Source organism: Aspergillus vadensis (assembly GCF_003184925.1).
Source record: "Aspergillus vadensis CBS 113365 unplaced genomic scaffold BO88scaffold_4, whole genome shotgun sequence".
Lineage (NCBI taxonomy): Eukaryota > Fungi > Ascomycota > Eurotiomycetes > Eurotiales > Aspergillaceae > Aspergillus > Aspergillus vadensis.
This window is the reverse complement of record NW_020292042.1, coordinates 849,205-866,009: the sequence shown is the minus strand read 5'-3', so window position 1 is coordinate 866,009 and position 16,805 is coordinate 849,205. Positions and strand designations below refer to the sequence as shown.

The window sequence follows — 16,805 nt, the reverse complement described above, 5'->3', positions numbered from 1 at the left end:
CTATTCCCGAAACTTCAAACACCCTCTCTCTTTTTCTCTCTCGCCCGTCCGTCAACTCCGTACTGACCAGTTACATACATACATACATACGACGCTAAGAAAATAGATCTCAGATTTAATATGTATTAAGCAGTAGTAGTGAGATTTAGCCAAGTAGTCAACAAACAAAATGCATGCAGAATGCCACTTTTTAACAAAATGAAAGAAGAAAAAGGGCGACGGCAATCGAACCTTCCCAAAACGGCAAGTTCAAAAAACGACGGGATCTACGTCATTACGTAGTTGAGTCGCCGGAATTCAATCACGGGATGCTGATTGGTGGGAATGCGAGATGGGTGGTCAATTGCCGGGAGTCAGGTGACGGTTGTTGGATTGGTATGTACGGAGTACTGTGTATGTTTGTATGTATGTATGTATTTGTTGTATGCTGAGGTTTACTTGGTTTTAGTATGCTTATGTAGCATTATGTTCTTCACAGGGGTTATACTGAGTGAGTAGTGGTGTAGTGAGTTGGGGTTTATGGGCTGATCTGAGATGATCGGTAGTGTGGTGATGATAGTAGATGGGGGTACTCGGTCCGAGGTAAGTATTTGAGGCACCTGGGGTAACATTCATTCTTCAGGGTCCCCTACCCTGTCTTTGTTTGTATGGATGTATTTTTGATACCTCAAATAGGGTGTATTGATTGATTAGTCGATAGATAATATGGACTTTATTGATGGTAGGTATATTTATTGTCGTAGTGAATATATATGTTGAGACCACAACACTAATATCTTCAAGAGGGGAGCTACATTCAATTCACTACAAAGATACTCACTATTTCAATCATGGATTTACCTATCATCTCAAAATTGAGACGAAATTCTTGAATCCGGGGTGAGAGTTTAAATCCAAGAGCATGACGTGCCGCGCTGACTTAAGCCTACGATTTCATTTGCTGAGAGGGTGCTTCTGGATTTCCAGGCATGTGAAAGTCAGGGAGAGTTCTTTTTCTTTTTGCCATCAATGTACTAGTTACTAAGTAATAGTATGTCATGGGAAGACCACCGCAGGGGTCAGCTCGCAGCTCCTGGTGACGGGTGACGCTCTGCATGTGATGGTCCCTGGAAACTCACTAGTATTTTGTCAAGAACAGGGGAGGAGATCATATGTCTACTGTCTACTTATGATTCTCTACCGACTAGTTATAGAAACCGTCATTCAGTCAGTCATAAAGCACAGGCCAGACAGAAAGACAGACAGACAAGAGAAAGGACCCATCGAACCCACTTTAGACATTTTTATGAGTCCTCAAAAAGTAGGAGGAACATTACCGGACCGGAAAAGGGAGAGAAGATAGAAGATAAGAGGAGGGGGTCATAGAACGGTAATCGTACGGTACATACCAGTTGGAATTGAATGGGGAAGATGAGCCTCGGCCGAGTGAGCAACTCAGTCTCTCCCCCGTCGGCTTCTGAATGCCTGGCTTCTCTCTTTCTTCCCCCGGATCTCCTGCTGCTTAAAGATCTACTAGTTCCTACCTTCTTTTTGACCCTTTAAACTCCTCTTTTTCATCTCTTTCCCCCATTCATCTTCTGATTTCTCTTTCCTCACCCTCTCCTCCTACATCTTCTTCTCACAACGATGGCAACCGCCCCTAGAGTAATCGTTGTCGGCGGTGGACGTGAGTTGATCTTCACCGCCAGGAAATAGCTTTCCCCGCATTGCTGACCATTGCCTCGTCTCTCAGTGTCCGGGCTTAGTGCCGCCCACACCGTCTACCTTAACGGTGGAAATGTTCTCGTTCTAGACAAGCAGGGTATGTTTACAATCTACCACTCCCTGCGATATTAGCAGTCGCATTATTCTTGTTTTTGTAAGGACCTGGGATCTGACCCAAACAGCCTTCTTTGGTGGCAACTCCACCAAGGCCACTTCCGGCATTAACGGCGCCTTGACGCGCACCCAGGTCGACTTGGGCATCGCCGACAGCGTCAAACAATTCTACGATGATACCCTTAAATCGGCCAGAGACAAGGCTCGTCCCGAGCTGATCAAGGTCCTCACATACAAGTCCGCGGCTGCCGTCGAGTGGTTGCAGGATGTCTTCAACCTCGATCTCACCCTTGTTTCCCGGCTAGGGTAAGTATTGCGCTCTCCTTGTTCATCTAAACTGTGGCCGCGCAACCCATGCTAATTTGTGCAGCGGTCACTCCCAGCCTCGTACGCATCGTGGCCACGATGCCAAGTTCCCTGGAATGGCCATCACATACGCCCTCATGCAACGGTTAGAAGAGCTCACCGAGGCTGAGCCCGACCGTGTTCAGATCCTCAAGAAGGCCCGTGTGACCTCCATCAACAAGTCCGGAAACAATGTCACGGGTGTTACCTACGAGTACGATGGCGAGACGCATACTGCTGAGGGTGTGGTCGTTCTGGCTACTGGTGGTTACGCCGCTGACTTTGGCGATGGCTCGCTCCTGAAGCAGCACCGCCCCGACACCTTCGGTCTGTCCAGCACCAACGGCACTCACGCCACTGGTGATGGTCAGAAGATGCTGATGGAGATCGGCGCCAACGGCATCGACATGGACAAGGTTCAGGTGCACCCCACGGGTCTTGTCGACCCCAAGGACCCCACCGCCAAGTTCAAGTTCCTGGCTGCTGAAGCCCTGCGTGGTGAGGGTGGTCTCCTCCTCAACTCGGACGGCCAGCGGTTCTCCGATGAACTGGGTCACCGTGACTATGTCTCGGGACAGATGTGGAAGGAGAAGGAGAAGGGCAAGTGGCCCATCCGCCTCATCCTCAACAGCAAGGCATCCAATGTCCTGGACTTCCACACCCGCCACTACTCCGGCCGTGGTCTGATGAAGAAGATGACCGGCAAGGAGCTTGCCAAGGAGATCGGTTGCGGTGAGGCTGCCCTCAAGAAGACTTTCGACGACTACAACCTGATCGCCGAGGGCAAGAAGAAGGACCCTTGGAACAAGCGTTTCTTCCACAACCTGCCCTTCAGCATCGATGACGACTTCCACGTGGCGCTGATGGAGCCTGTTCTGCACTTCACCATGGGTGGTATTGAGATCAACGAGCACGCCCAGGTTCTCAACTCCGAGAAGGAAGCCTTCGACGGCCTCTACGCCTGCGGTGAGCTGGCTGGTGGTGTCCACGGTGCCAACCGTCTGGGTGGTTCTTCCCTGCTGGGCTGTGTCGTGTACGGTCGCGTTGCAGGTGACAGCGCTAGCCAGTACCTCTTCCAGAAGCTGCTTTCCGGCGGTGCCTCCACGGCCGCCCAGCGTCTGGGCCAGATCTCCCTGCACATCGACCCATCTACCCCTGGCAAGATCTCCGTCGAATGGGGCGGCTCCGGCGCCGCCGGTGGCCAGGTCGCCGCCGGTGCTGGAACCCCCGCTGCCGCGGCCCAGGGCGCCAAGTCGGCTGCCACCCCTGCCGGTGCCGCTGAGACAGCCAAGCCCAAGGAGCCCGCCAAGTTCAGCATTCCCGAGAAGGAATACTCGATGGAGGAGATCGCCAAGCACAACAAGAAGGACGACCTGTGGATTGTTGTCAAGGGTGTCGTGCTGGACGTGACCAACTGGCTCGACGAGCACCCCGGTGGAGCTAATGCTCTCTTCAACTTCATGGGCCGCGATGCCACAGAAGGTATGTCTTCCATAACTTTGTCCCATCCCATCACCGAAAAAAATATACTAACTTGACTACCCTTTTACAGAGTTCGCCATGCTCCACGACGACGAGGTCATCCCCAAGTACGCCGGTCACATTGTGATCGGCCGTGTCAAGGGCCAGACCCCTAGCCTTGAGCTGTAAAACATTTCCATGAAAATTAGAATCGGAGATATACACGTTGGAGAAAGAGAAAGTAACCCGGAAGAGATCACATACCCATTTTTGTCTTTTATTTATTTGTCGAGCATGTTCATGTCCACACGTCCCTTGGTGATGATGAATAGTTTTCGTTTTTCTCAGGAGTCACTCTGTCTTTAGTATGTAAGATACAATCTTAGTCAATTGTTCTTAGACAGTCACAAGCAGATATTGTAAGACAATTGGTAATGATAGTAGCACATAGAGTAAATAGTAGCTGCAACGATACCAGTACTAGTATATCATGTTTAGTGAAGTTTGAATAGAACATGTGTGTATATGTATATATATCCTAGCGGCAGGGATCCATTGATCCGATCCGATCATTATAATACAATATATCAATCAACATATATGAATAAGCCGGGAGTACTTAGTCCTCGGCAAATCCGGGTCATTGCTGCATGTGCCTCAAGATCATCTTCAGACGTCGCACGGCAGGCCCCTCCTCCGTGCTTCCGGACTCCTTATTGGATTCCAGTTCCTTGGCCGCAGCCTCTAGCGTAGGGCGCAGGTAGCCCCAGACTTCGTCTTGGTATCGGTCCTCGACACTCAGCCAGTCTGCTGCACCGGGGAGACCGGTCAGCACGGTGTCTCGCAGGGTGGCTACGTCGGAATGACTTTCTGGTGGTAGGGTGTCTAGAAAGTCGCCAATGTCTGGGACTAGACTGCGGGATGTCAATCTATTATTATTGTCGTGCGAGGGCAGCGCTGTGGACGTTGTTGGGGGTGTGAGACGACGGAAGGACTCGATCATTTCTTTTTCTTCAGCCGTGAGTTGCATTGGTAGCAGCTCTGTTTCGACAAGCTCGGCGGGCTCGCCGGCTGTGGGAGGAAATTCGGGATCGAAGGCCTGGTCTGAGAGGAGGGATACGACTGCGTCGCCGTCGGATGGGAGGAGAGAGGGTCGGTCGGGGAGGAATCTTTGTTCGAGTGTGATTGGATTAGTTGCATCGCTGGAGAGAAGGTCCGTTGATGTATCTCTTGCTTTTCCTTTCCCCTTCCCCTTGCTGGCGGTTTCGTCCGCGTTTAGACCTGCAATGAAGCTGTCATTGTTTTCAACAAGGGATTCTGCCCCGTAAGTATGTTGGAATTCATCTTCCGAGAGTGGAGGGAGCTGAAACCCTCCCTGTTGCGCAGTAGAAGATGAGCGAAACGTTTCCGCAGGAGCAGGTAGTGAAGAATTCCCAGTCGTGGAAGAGGCAGAAGTAGTAGAGCTATCTGTGTACTGCTGGGCTGCGGCTAGCGCCGAGTGTGACGATGAGTGCCCGGCCTTACCGCTGCCCGCCAGCAGTTGAGCGGAATCTGCGGACGAGCCAGGGGCGGAAAAAACATTCTTTGCAAGCCCGGAAGCTGAGTTTTGGATTCGAGTAGCTAGAGAAGGACTCTCCGGACGGTCATTGGTACCTTGGGAGGAATTGGTCTCGTTGCGGTGAGTGTTTGCGACCTTGTCGTCACTGCCCCGCTTCTTCTGGTCGGACATGGCGGGCGGGGAGAGTCAGTGCTACTGCCAGTGAGGTACAGGACCAGGTCGTCAACAACATTCAGACAAGTACAAACAATTCAAAAAAAAAGAAATACCGGATTATGTAGAAAAAGAAAAGATAAGAGAGGCTAGTAATTTTTCCTGTCGAGATTCCGAACGAGAATGATTAGTTGTTCGGCCCAAGGGAGTCGGGATCCGTAGGAAGGCGTGCATGTGAAGAGCCTCAGGCCAGAAGGGTGCGGGAGTCCTGAGATTCCAGGCAACGCGGCAGGAACCATCGAAGCTGCGACGGTTTGAGTTGAGGATGAAAATTGAGTGGCAGAGACTGGGCTGAGGATGGTTTAAATCCTCAATATGAAGATATTCCTTGCATTCCTGGCTCCTGTGTATATGATCCGACCGAGATCCACCTCCTACCAACTACCAGTGAACCCCTCAATCCTTTGTTGGCCTCAATAGTAGTCAGTAGTATATCTTGTTAGGCGAGCTTCATGCTGGATCAACAAAAAGGCAACCGCCAGGACAATCTTGTTCCTTGATGACGAGAAAGAACAAGTCAATTATGGTATTAATTTTCGAGTGCCTTTCTTCCATCCAGAAGAAGGTCCTTCACGGAGAAGTATGGCATGCATATTACAATGGATGCAGATAAGAAGAAGAACAACCACAATGGGTTGCAATGGAGGGGACAGTGGTTGATGTCAGCGCCCGGCACAGTTAGGTTAACTAGTAACGGAGGAGTTAACTAAGGTTGGGTTGAATGCTGCGTGTGGGTTTACGGGCAGCCACTTTGCTCCCCACCACCGATTGAACGGGTCTTGCCAAACCACCGCCTCACCTCAACCACCACCACATCAGTTCTCTCTCTCTCTCTCTCTTCCCTCCTCCACCACTTCTCCTCCATCTCGCTCCATCATCGTCATCCTCTTCTCCCTCCCACTTTACCCGCCCTCAACTACTCTTCCCCTCCACCCCCTCTCTCTCACCCCTCCTTCTTTCTACCCTTTCAAACCGACCGTCGTCTTTTAGTACGGCTGGTCTGTGCTTGTCTTTGGGTTTTCCATTATTATTAGACACTAACACAAACACAACCCACTTATTCAAATCCTCAAGAAGAGAAGGGTGTCTCTTCCCGACTTCAAAGTCAAAAACCAAAAAGACCAAAAACAAAATTCCTCTCTCCCCACCCACCACCATTTAACTACACCCTCCTCCTCCGCTTCTTATTATCTTGATCAGCTCCTGGCTGTCAATCATTCGTCTTCTCCAGTCTGCAAGTGACTCAGCCCCGGTTCTCCGCCTCTCACGTTGCTGTCGGACGTTGCGGCCTTGCTTCCTTCCTCCCCCTCTCCGCCTCTGCCATTCCCTACTCGGATATTCCAGACCTTCCTTGTTTCCACTTGGGGCTCACTCCGATCTCGATTTCTCGCCGCCTGTCCGTCATTCCCACCGCTGCCCCTCATCTTTTCGCTTCGATCGAAATTAGACCGTCGTGTGAAGAAAAAAAGTTGTTCTCTTCAGCTCGAATCTTTCGCAGCACGAGATCGCTATCTGCAGACCCCCGCCTTAGCCGTCGCAAACGAGATCCTCGATTTGCAGCCCCTAGACCCTTCCTTTCTTGGTCGCTGATAGACAACCCCGACAAAGGGTAATTGCAAAAGAAAATGGTAGACCGGGAACCAGGTACCCCTACCTGGAAGTTCACCCAGTGAGTAGAATCCCTTGCATGTCTGTGCCGCAGTGATGCTAGTTGTTTCCGGTGGATGCGCCGACTTTCGATCTTTGTTGTGTTTTCTTCTACCTTCGGGTGAGGATCGAGTTGGTGTCGGGATATTGTGGGGGACTGCGATGTCCGCCCGTTCTCGAGGAAATGACTTGCCCGCAGTATTCGATTCGTGCTAATCATTATTTAGATGTTTTGGTGACAAGGGAGACGTGGAAGATATTACGGAAGGTATGTCTAAACACCTCATATTGCTGAATATCGAGCTCCCGCTCTACAACCCCGCACCATATCCCTTCAGAGCCGGCTAACATTGCTCGCTCGCTCCCTCGCCAGCGGATATCATCTCAACCGTCGAGTTTGACCACACCGGAAACTACCTAGCTACGGGTGACAAGGGAGGACGAGTGGTGTTATTCGAGAGGAACGAAACGGTAGCAATGCCCTCGCCTTCTCTATGTCCTCAGGACAGACGTTTCTAACAGTCTGTCAGAAAAAAACCTGCGAATATAAATTTCACACCGAATTCCAATCGCACGAGCCGGAGTTTGACTACCTAAAATCTTTGGAGATCGAAGAGAAGATCAACAAAATCAAGTGGTGCAGACGGCAAAATGCCTCCCACTTCCTCCTCTCGACCAACGATAAGACAATAAAGCTTTGGAAAGTCTTTGACAAGTCATTGAAGGTTGTCGCAGAGAACAACCTCTCGAGTGAACTGACTCCCGCGGGTGTCGGTGGTGGAGGGGCTCCCCGTGCGCCCCGTGTATCGTTCAAGGATCCCTCGATGCTGAAGCTGCCCCGCATGACACACCATGACACGGTTGTAGCGGCTGTACCTCGGCGGACGTACGCTAACGCACACGCATACCACATCAACAGTATCTCCGTCAACAGTGACGGCGAGACGTTTATCAGCAGCGACGATCTCCGGATCAACCTCTGGAACCTTAATATACAGGATCAGAGCTTTAACATTGTGGATATCAAACCTGCGAACATGGAGGAGCTCACGGAAGTAATCACGGCTGCAGAGTTCCACCCGCAAAGTTGCAACTGGTTCATGTATGCCAGTTCCAAGGGCACAATCAAGCTTGCCGACATGCGGCAGCGAGCATTGTGTGATGAACATTCCAAGCGTACGTCTTGTTCTTCTGCAATTATTATCTCCTTCGTCTGCAAGACACCCTCCTCTGACTTGGCTTTCTTTGTATAGTCTTCGAGCAAGAAGAGGATGCCTCCTCCCGTTCCTTCTTTTCAGAGATCATATCATCCATTTCCGACGTCCGGTTTTCACACGACGGTCGCTATATTGTGTCCAGGGATTACTTGACCGTCAAGATCTGGGATGTCAACATGGAAAAGCAACCCGTCAAGACGATCCCCATCCACGAGCACTTGCGACCGCGGTTGTGTGACACATACGAGAATGACAGCATCTTCGACAAGTTCGAGGTTGTTTTCTCGGGCGATGCGGAGAACGTGATGACCGGTAGTTACAACAACAACTTCATGATCTACCCCACCGACCCTAGCAAGGAGACGGAGATCGTACTGCAGGCGGATAAGTCTGCTTTCAAGGCGAAGAAGGTTGGCGTCCCCACGCCGATGAACAAGGGTGCGAACGGAAAGAAGAATGGGTCCAGAGCAGGCAGCCCCGTTGGCGTGGGTGGGCGCATGAAGAAGGAGACCGATGCGGATCAAATCGACTTTAACAAGAAGATCCTGCACATGAGCTGGCATCCTTATGAGGATAGCATTGCCATTGCTGCTACAAATAACGTACGTTTGCCCCGCCTTCCGATAATATGCGGACATCTACTGACCCTGATGCCTGTACAGCTGTTTGTCTTCTCTGCGTTGTAAGTATGTGACAAAGTGGCCATAATTTTTAATGGACAAACATGTCATTATGTGATTCAAAGATAAGACAGGTATAAGACAATTAAGGTTTCCTAGCAGCAGCAGTCGCAAATCCAAAATTAAGTTGCCAGTTCCGGTTAAGCATCCATTTCTTGTGCAGTTTCTGTTGGAGTTGAGTGTGAAGTCCTTCGTCGTTCTCCCGTTTCTCTTTAGCCCATTTTCTTCTTCTCTCCATCCTTGGACGAGGTGTCCGTTCTATCCTGTCTGTTTCGAGGAACATTGTAATGTTCTGTGGTCTTTTGGGCAGGCGTTTAGTGGGAACTTGATATAGAGAAAGACAACGTGGAGCCTGCAGAGGATATCTGAGTCCATTTGGCTGCCCGACGCCTGTTGAACTAATATGCTGTTGTGATGAGGCCATGGTCTCTGTTACCTATTGGGGAGGCGTCGGGCGACTTGACTGCTTATGGCGTGATGATTCCACATCCGGTGCCACTGGAGCAAGCCTCCAAATGGCCGGACTCGATGGTGATACTACTACCTTAGTGGCCCTGAGTAGATACTGAATCTATGGGAAGTTTGAGAGTTCGTTACTTAGCAGCAGTAGTAGCAGTAGTTCTTTGATTATATTGATAGTACATCTAGTATAGTGGGCGAGTGGTGCCAAGTACTGCGTAGGCGACAATCTTAAGACAGCCCCAAGAATCAAAAATTTCCACACAACTTGTTACACAGACATGTCTTGCATAAAGATTATGCTTTATATCGGACCAATTTGCAGTCGAACATACCTGATGCGGAGTAAAACCCTACAGCTGACTGCCACTCAGCAGGTATCAAGGTTCAACTCGGACCGTCTCCAATTTTGTGTTACCGAGAGTTTAGAGAGACAGAGACCGTCAGTCAATGACGTCGGGGCCACACCCACGGGGATGCATCACTGTCGGGCCAATCAGGTTGCAGTGACTGTCGCGACCGGAAAATCATGGACCCGAGGGGCGGCACTATTGACTGGAAAGGGGTTAGTGCCATCAAAGGCCTCTCCGCCTTCTGTCGGGAGACCATCCGTGATCGGTTGCGCGCAAACCATCATCACCTACTGGATCTGCTGCTCGCTGGCTCTTCACCTCTTGTTTCGCTTTCTTATTCTTCCCTCTATCCCGGATCCTATTCATCGCTCCTGCTGATCGTCTTTTCGTGGCTTCCTGCGTCTTCTTGCCCGTCTGCTATTGGCAGAATCTCTAGCACAGTGATGTCGCTGTGAAATCCAGCTCGAGGAAGAGATACCCCAAGCCGTGTGTAGAGGAACCACCGTGCGAGACCCTCATCCGCAGGCTCACTACCTTCTTTCACCTTTGCCCTGCAGTTGCCTAGTGCTCTGAGCAGGTATCAGTACTGTCAACATTCTATTCATGTGCCACTGACCATGAACTCTTCTGGCAATGATAACTGGCACCCCGGTGGCCCGCCAGCGCACCCGGGGATGGATCAGATGAACCAAGGACCTCGTCCTCTGGGCTCCTTCAGGTATGTCACTGCCGTCTCTAGCCATTTTTGCGTGTTTGTCAACAGCTATGACTGACTGGCGTCTCTTCCGCGATCTAGCCAAAACCCACCGCCTCAGCAAGGCCCGTCTTCGCAGCCCACGGGACCCGTTCTACCCCCTCCAGCTGGTTAGGATTTTCACCTCCCTCCTGATCTGTCTCGCAATATGGTTTACAGAGCGTTTTCGGACGTTTGGCTGACTCTGCGCTGCTGTTAGGTCCTTACCACCCTGCGAATCAACCTGGCGGACACTCTCTTCCCGGCCTGGCGGAGCTGAGCCAGGGCCATGCAGGTCCGCATCAGCCTCCCGCTTACGGCCAACACCCTGCGGCTCCTGGTCATAATGCTGGTCACTCGCTCCCGGGTATCGGGCAAGCCATGCAACATCCCTCGCCCCAGTCCATCAACCGGGAACGCGAGCGAGACTCTAGAGAACGCGAGCTGATTGAGAGACAGCGCCAGGAGGAGATGGCCCACAGAGAGCGCGAGCAACGCGAACGCGAACAGATTGAGAGACAACAGCTGGAGCGACAACGTGAACAGCAGCACCACCCGGTCCAGAGCCACACAGGGTCTATCCCTATCCATCAGCCGGTGGCCTCGAAAGTGCCAAACTCCATCCACGGCCCCAATGGTCTGCTGTCAAATCTTGGGTCTAACCCGTCAAATGGCCCGCAAGGTTCTATGCCTACGCCGGGAGGGCCTGGTGGCATCTACGGCCCACAGATGCAGCATGGTGAGGGTACACCCAGGTCATACATGCAACATCCAGGTGGACCGCCCGGCCAACCCATGATGGGATTCAATGGCTCTGGCCCTCAGATTCCAGGCAATGTGGCGGCACTTGCCCAGGGCCAGCAGCCAATCCTGAACGTGAGTTACAGCACGCCGCGTGGATCAGTGCTCCACATCACGAAGCCGTGGCTTACGATTCCGTCACAGGATGCACTTAGTTATCTAGATCAGGTGAAGGTTCGCTTTGTCGACCAACCTGATGTTTACAACCGATTCTTAGATATCATGAAAGACTTCAAGAGCCAAGCGTGAGCGTTATACCGCCGCGGGAATCGTGCCTGACTAACTTGACAGCAGGATCGATACACCCGGAGTCATCCAACGAGTCTCTACTCTGTTCAATGGACACCCCGCTCTTATCCAAGGGTTCAACACGTTCTTGCCTCCTGGATATCGGATCGAGTGTGGCACAGAGGACAATCCAGACGCGATTCGAGTGACCACGCCCTCGGGTACCAATACCTTGAGTATGCCCCGTGCTAGACACTCTCTGGATTCTTCTGGCGAGCTTGGCCCATCTGGTGGCATGGGCCCTCACGGACGCGCTGAATACTATGACCAGTCTCGACCTGGGTGGCAACAGCCCCAGCCTCAGCAGCAGCAAGGCAATCTTCCAGGATCATACTCTCCTGGGTCCCGCATGATGGGGCCTGGCATGTTTGGACAGCAAGGTGGCCAGGGTCAAGCTCAAGAGCATCACTTTGAATACCCAACCCAGCAAGAGCAACAAGCAGCAGCTGGAGCTGCCGCTATGGCTCATCAGCAGGATCAGCGAGGAGTTTCCCAGCTTCAGGGTGCTGCCTCTGCTGCTTCTGCGGGTCTCACGCGTCCAACCTTGTTGCAAGTATCAGCAGCGTCTCAACAGGGTCCTAGTCTGACCCAGCCTATGAACAATTTGGCGGGCGTCGGCACCGGTATGCTGCAAGGCTCACAGGATTTGACCAAGCGTGGACCGGTGGAGTTCAACCATGCCATTAGCTATGTCAACAAGATAAAGGTGAGTCAGAATAAGCTAACCGACATTTAGTTGCTACCAGCTGACATTGAACTTCGTGATAGAACCGCTTTGCAAGTGCCCCTGAGATCTACAAGCAGTTTCTTGAAATACTACAGACCTATCAGCGCGAATCCAAGCCAATCGGAGATGTGTATGCCCAAGTTACCCAGCTCTTCAACACGGCTCCCGACTTGTTGGAAGACTTCAAGCAATTTCTTCCTGAATCTGCAGCGCATGCAAAGCAGCAGGCCGCAGCTCGTCAGGCCGAGGAAGCAGCTCCCATGAGCAATGTTCGCGGCGAGCCGAGCTATCCCAACGCCAATGCTCTTCCTTCTCAGACTCCGAACCGCGACGTCAAGATGCCCCCATTGGGCCAGTTCAATGTCAAGGACTCTGCGAAGGATGGCAAGAAACGTCGGAATGGGCCAGGCGCCCCATCTTCTATGGGTTCTTCAATGTCTGGTCCGTCGGCTGCGGATGCGGCGCGCATGGGAGATATGCAGGCTAGGAACCCAGCTCTCCAAGCTGGTAATGCCAACAAGAGGGCCAAAGTTCATCATACGAAGCCTTCCCAGGCAGAAGTTCCTGCTGTTTCTCCCACCCTCGTACCCGCTTTGCCAGAACCGATTCAGCCGACTTTCTCCCTGACCCCTACTCAGGAAGAATTTGCTTTCTTTGACCGCGTCAAGAAGTACATCGGCAACAAGCAGACATTCAGCGAGTTCCTGAAGCTCTGCAATCTGTATTCCACCGACCTCATCGATAGGCATGTGCTTGTGAAAAGGGCGGCTAGTTACATTGGCTCCAACCCGGAACTGATGGCCTGGTTCAAGCGCTTCATGCATGTCGACGAGCCAGAAGACAAGATCATTGATGTCAAAGCGAAACAAGACTCTGGACTTGTTAATCTGTCTCATTGCCGGTCCCTCGGGCCCAGCTATCGTCTGTTACCGAAGCGTGAGCGCCAGAAGCCTTGCAGTGGCCGTGATCAGCTGTGCTACAGTGTGCTCAATGATGAATGGGCTTCTCACCCCACGTGGGCGTCGGAAGACTCTGGATTCGTTGCTCACCGTAAGAACCAGTTTGAAGATGCCCTGCATCGCATTGAGGAGGACAGGCATGACTATGACCACCATATTGAGGCGTGCACGCGGACGATCCAGCTTATCGAGCCGATTGTGCAGCAATTCCTCGTTATGTCGGAAGCCGAGTGCGCCGCGTTCAAGCTTCCGCCTGGCCTTGGCGGACAGAGCGAGGCCATCTACCAGCGGGTGATCAAGAAGATCTACGACAGACAACGCGGGGAGAAGATTATCAAGGAGATGTTCGAGCGACCAACCCATGTTCTGCCCATCGTTCTTTTCCGTCTCAAGCAGAAGTGTGAAGAGTGGAAAGCGAGTCAGGTGAGGCACAACGCAAATTGTTTGTTATTTCTTGGATTACTGACCTTGGCAATAGCGTGAATGGGATAAAATATGGCGCGAGCAGATGCAGAAGGCATACTGGCGTAGTTTGGACCACCAGGCAATTGCCAGCAAACAAGTTGACAAGAAGCTGTTCGTGGCGAAGCATATCCATACTGAAATCCAGAACAAGTTTGAGGAGAGCCGGAATCTGTGCAAGAGTGGGTACCAGACCGTCAAACACCAGTTCGAGTTCACCTTTGACGATCCGGCTGTCATCATTGATGCCACGCACCTGCTACTTACTTTTATCGACCGTAACTCTGCTGGGTTTGGCGCCGACCCACAGAAGGTGATGACCTTTATAAAGGACTTTGTTCCCGTCTTCTTCGGCATGGACCGTGACACTTTCCACGTGTACATGAATGAACTCTCGAGTGGCGCATCCCCGATAGATGAAGGTGACGATGAGAGCCTGGCCGCCGAGGAGTCTTCAACGCCGCGCAGTCGGAAGGGCATCAATGGCAAGAAGATCGACCTTCTCCGCGACGTTCTTGAGCGTCGTAGCGAGAAGGTACGTCGTGGTGACAAGGAAGGCAGTACGCCAGCCAGCCGCGATGGCACGCCAGATGCTGTTCTCGTCCCGTCGACTCCGATTCCCGATCCGACAGAGCCGTTTGATGTGGCCGAGCTGAAGTGGATGGAGCACCCCGGGCAGGGTAACTTCAACCAACAGCGGGAGTACAACCTGAACGAGACATATGAGAAGAAGGCCCACCACTTGTACGCCAACCTCAATATCTACTGCTTCTTCCGCACATTCGAGGTCCTTTACTCGCGGCTGCTACGCATCAAGCTGCATGAAAAGGATGCTCATGACGATGTCCGTCGAGCGCTAGTGAGCAAACCGGCGCAGGAGCTCAACCTTATTGACAAGTTCCCTACGGAGTTCTTCTACGACTGTGACCCCAAGGCGAACCTGTACCAGCAGATCGTGCGCATGTGCGAAGAGGTCATCAAGGGCGATATGGAGCCTTCTCACCTGGAAGAGACGCTTCGTCGTTATTACCTGCGGAGCGGATATCAATTGTACAACCTGGAGAAGATGTTTGCGGGGATATCCAAGTTTGCCGGGGCGATCTTCAATGGGGACTCGAAAGACCGCAGCTCGGATATCATGAATCTCTTCTTCAAGGAGCGGGACAAGGAGGAGACCACGCACAACCAGGAGATTCAGTACCGCAAGCAAGTGGAACGGTTGGTCAAGGACGGTGACATTTATCGCATTACCTACGTAAGTGCTTCTATCTGGGGCTATTTAAACTGCTATCTAACACGAGTTGCCTTAGAACCCTACCACCAAGAAGACGACGCTGCAGCTGTTGACGCCCGAGGATGCCACGCTGGAGAATGAGGAGCTGAGCCAAGAGGCGCGCTGGTCATACTATGTCTCTGCGTACACGATGCGGGATCCGACGGAGGGGGTGCCGTTCTCTCAGATGCGCATGCCTTTCCTGAAGCGCAACCTGCCGGCCAAGCTGGAGCAGGAGGAAGAGTACAACCGCTACTACCGCCCTCTGGTGCACCAGGACGGGTTGATCATCCGCATCTGTGCCAACAGCTATCACATTCTGTATGAGCCCGGCAGCTACGACTGGTGGTGGCGGCCGACGGCGCCGGCGGAGGAAGCAGCGGAGGAGGTAGCCAAGGAGGAGGCGGCCGTGAAGGAGCGACGCCGGGATCGGTTTACGGAGAAGTTTGTCAATAACCCGCACTGGGCGCATGGTCTCAGCAAGGATCAAGTGGACGAATCGAATCAGCGATTCCGGTCCTGGATCAAGGGCTCTGACGGAGAGGCAGCTGCTGCTGCTCCGGCGGAAGGCACCGAAACCGAGTCGAAGAACGACAAGGAAGATACGGAGATGGCTGATGTCGAGCAGTCTGCGGTGGAGTCGAAAGAGCAATGAACAGTGCTTTCGGATAGAACAGCGCATGTCTGCAGCGTGCGGCTAAGTCCGCTTCTGCGGGGGATAGCTTGGGCGCGCGCGCCTCCACACTTCACCATGTGTATGACGAATACAGGGGACCTCCTCTCTACATAAACGGTACATAGTGTCTCTACGGTTGCACGAATGGGAATATTTCTGCTTGTTGGAAAAACGAATCCGCCTGGTGGCTGGCGAGGAGATGCGACCGGTCTGGGGGTGGACTGGAGCGCGCCTTGCGACCGGCAGGGGGAGAATTGTCTGGCGTGGGGTCGGGGGGATTGTGATTCTGGGACGGGGTCAACTTTGGGATGTTTTCATTTTTCTTTATTCCTCCTATTTTTTTTTTTTTTTTTCCTTTTTTTGCTGCGATTTCAAATTCTTCTTCACTGTGTATGTGTAACTAGGACTATGGGAGTTGTTGATCAACCGATATTGAATGAATCGATTTGGATTGAAGTGGAGTGAAATGAGTCTAGACTAGTAGAGTATTGATTTGGCGTTAGTAATGGGCGGAAGCTTGCTGGAAGCAGAGGAGCAGAGAGACAGCAACAACAGAGTAGCACAGATCAGATCAGCTTAGCTTCCGTGTGGCCGAACAGCAGATAACCGATACGGGCCGAGACTAGTCCGTCGGCGCTTTTCTGGACGAATCTCGGTGCTGTCTGTTTCTTTTCAATTGAAGCACATTTATCCCATTGGAATTGAGAGAGGTATATATAATGTATATTGAATTATTCGTCGTTGTCAATAGACTCATGATTTCCCCGGGGAGAATAAAAACCAGTTGAGTTCAAGGTGACGTGGGAGAGGCAACGCTGGACAAGGCAGAACTATGTTTGGCCGAGAGTTTGCCGGCGTGACGTCAGCATGAATGGAAAGGGAACCCTTGAAGATGCAGACACCAAGAGAGAAAATCTGAGAGAAACCCACCTTCCACTGAGACAAGACACTGTCAGACCCATTTGTCGCAGTGTAGAAGAGTCGGCGACTCAGTTCCAGCACCATTGACCCTCCCTGCCCCAGAGGGAAGTGGTCCAGCAGCTGGCAAGACCTTAAATACATCCAGCTGGATGCAGGCTGTCTAGACTGCTCCGACCTTGAGCATCGGAGTAATATACACCCTCCTGCATGCCCT

The 16,805-nt window shown here is 52.0% G+C and overlaps 5 protein-coding genes across 5 annotated transcripts; 4 read left to right on the top strand and 1 right to left on the bottom strand.

Moving 5' to 3' along the window:
• Nucleotides 1-1,626: 1,626 nt before the first annotated feature.
• Nucleotides 1,627-3,813, top strand: osm1 (putative fumarate reductase Osm1; the record flags this gene model as incomplete). The annotated part of the gene is made up of 5 exons (XM_025708619.1): nt 1,627-1,666; nt 1,733-1,801; nt 1,887-2,124; nt 2,189-3,645; nt 3,716-3,813. The coding sequence occupies 5 exons, from the start codon at nt 1,627-1,629 to the stop codon at nt 3,811-3,813; spliced, it is 1,902 nt and encodes a 633-aa protein (XP_025566028.1).
• A 451-nt stretch (nt 3,814-4,264) lies between these two features.
• On the bottom strand, nt 4,265-5,353 carry BO88DRAFT_423067 (uncharacterized protein; the record flags this gene model as incomplete). The annotated part of the gene is made up of 1 exon (XM_025708618.1): nt 4,265-5,353. One exon carries the CDS (start codon nt 5,351-5,353, stop codon nt 4,265-4,267), a length of 1,089 nt encoding a protein of 362 aa, XP_025566027.1.
• A 1,434-nt stretch (nt 5,354-6,787) lies between these two features.
• BO88DRAFT_208177 (protein phosphatase 2A regulatory subunit CDC55) lies at nt 6,788-8,985 on the top strand. Its single transcript, XM_025701908.1, has 6 exons — nt 6,788-7,064; nt 7,270-7,310; nt 7,416-7,513; nt 7,573-8,218; nt 8,296-8,861; nt 8,922-8,985. Exons 1-6 carry the CDS (start codon nt 7,021-7,023, stop codon nt 8,943-8,945), a joined length of 1,419 nt encoding a protein of 472 aa, XP_025566026.1. The 5' UTR covers nt 6,788-7,020; the 3' UTR covers nt 8,946-8,985.
• A 1,050-nt stretch (nt 8,986-10,035) lies between these two features.
• BO88DRAFT_485685 (transcriptional regulator SIN3) lies at nt 10,036-16,032 on the top strand. Its single transcript, XM_025712367.1, has 8 exons — nt 10,036-10,469; nt 10,548-10,615; nt 10,705-11,360; nt 11,430-11,530; nt 11,580-12,279; nt 12,342-13,682; nt 13,738-14,976; nt 15,032-16,032. The coding sequence occupies exons 1-8, from the start codon at nt 10,369-10,371 to the stop codon at nt 15,647-15,649; spliced, it is 4,824 nt and encodes a 1,607-aa protein (XP_025566025.1). The 5' UTR covers nt 10,036-10,368; the 3' UTR covers nt 15,650-16,032.
• BO88DRAFT_208094 (uncharacterized protein) lies at nt 15,733-16,279 on the top strand. The gene has a single exon (XM_025701907.1). It carries the CDS (start codon nt 15,815-15,817, stop codon nt 16,133-16,135), a length of 321 nt encoding a protein of 106 aa, XP_025566024.1. The 5' UTR covers nt 15,733-15,814; the 3' UTR covers nt 16,136-16,279.
• The last annotated feature ends 526 nt before the right edge of the window (nt 16,280-16,805 follow it).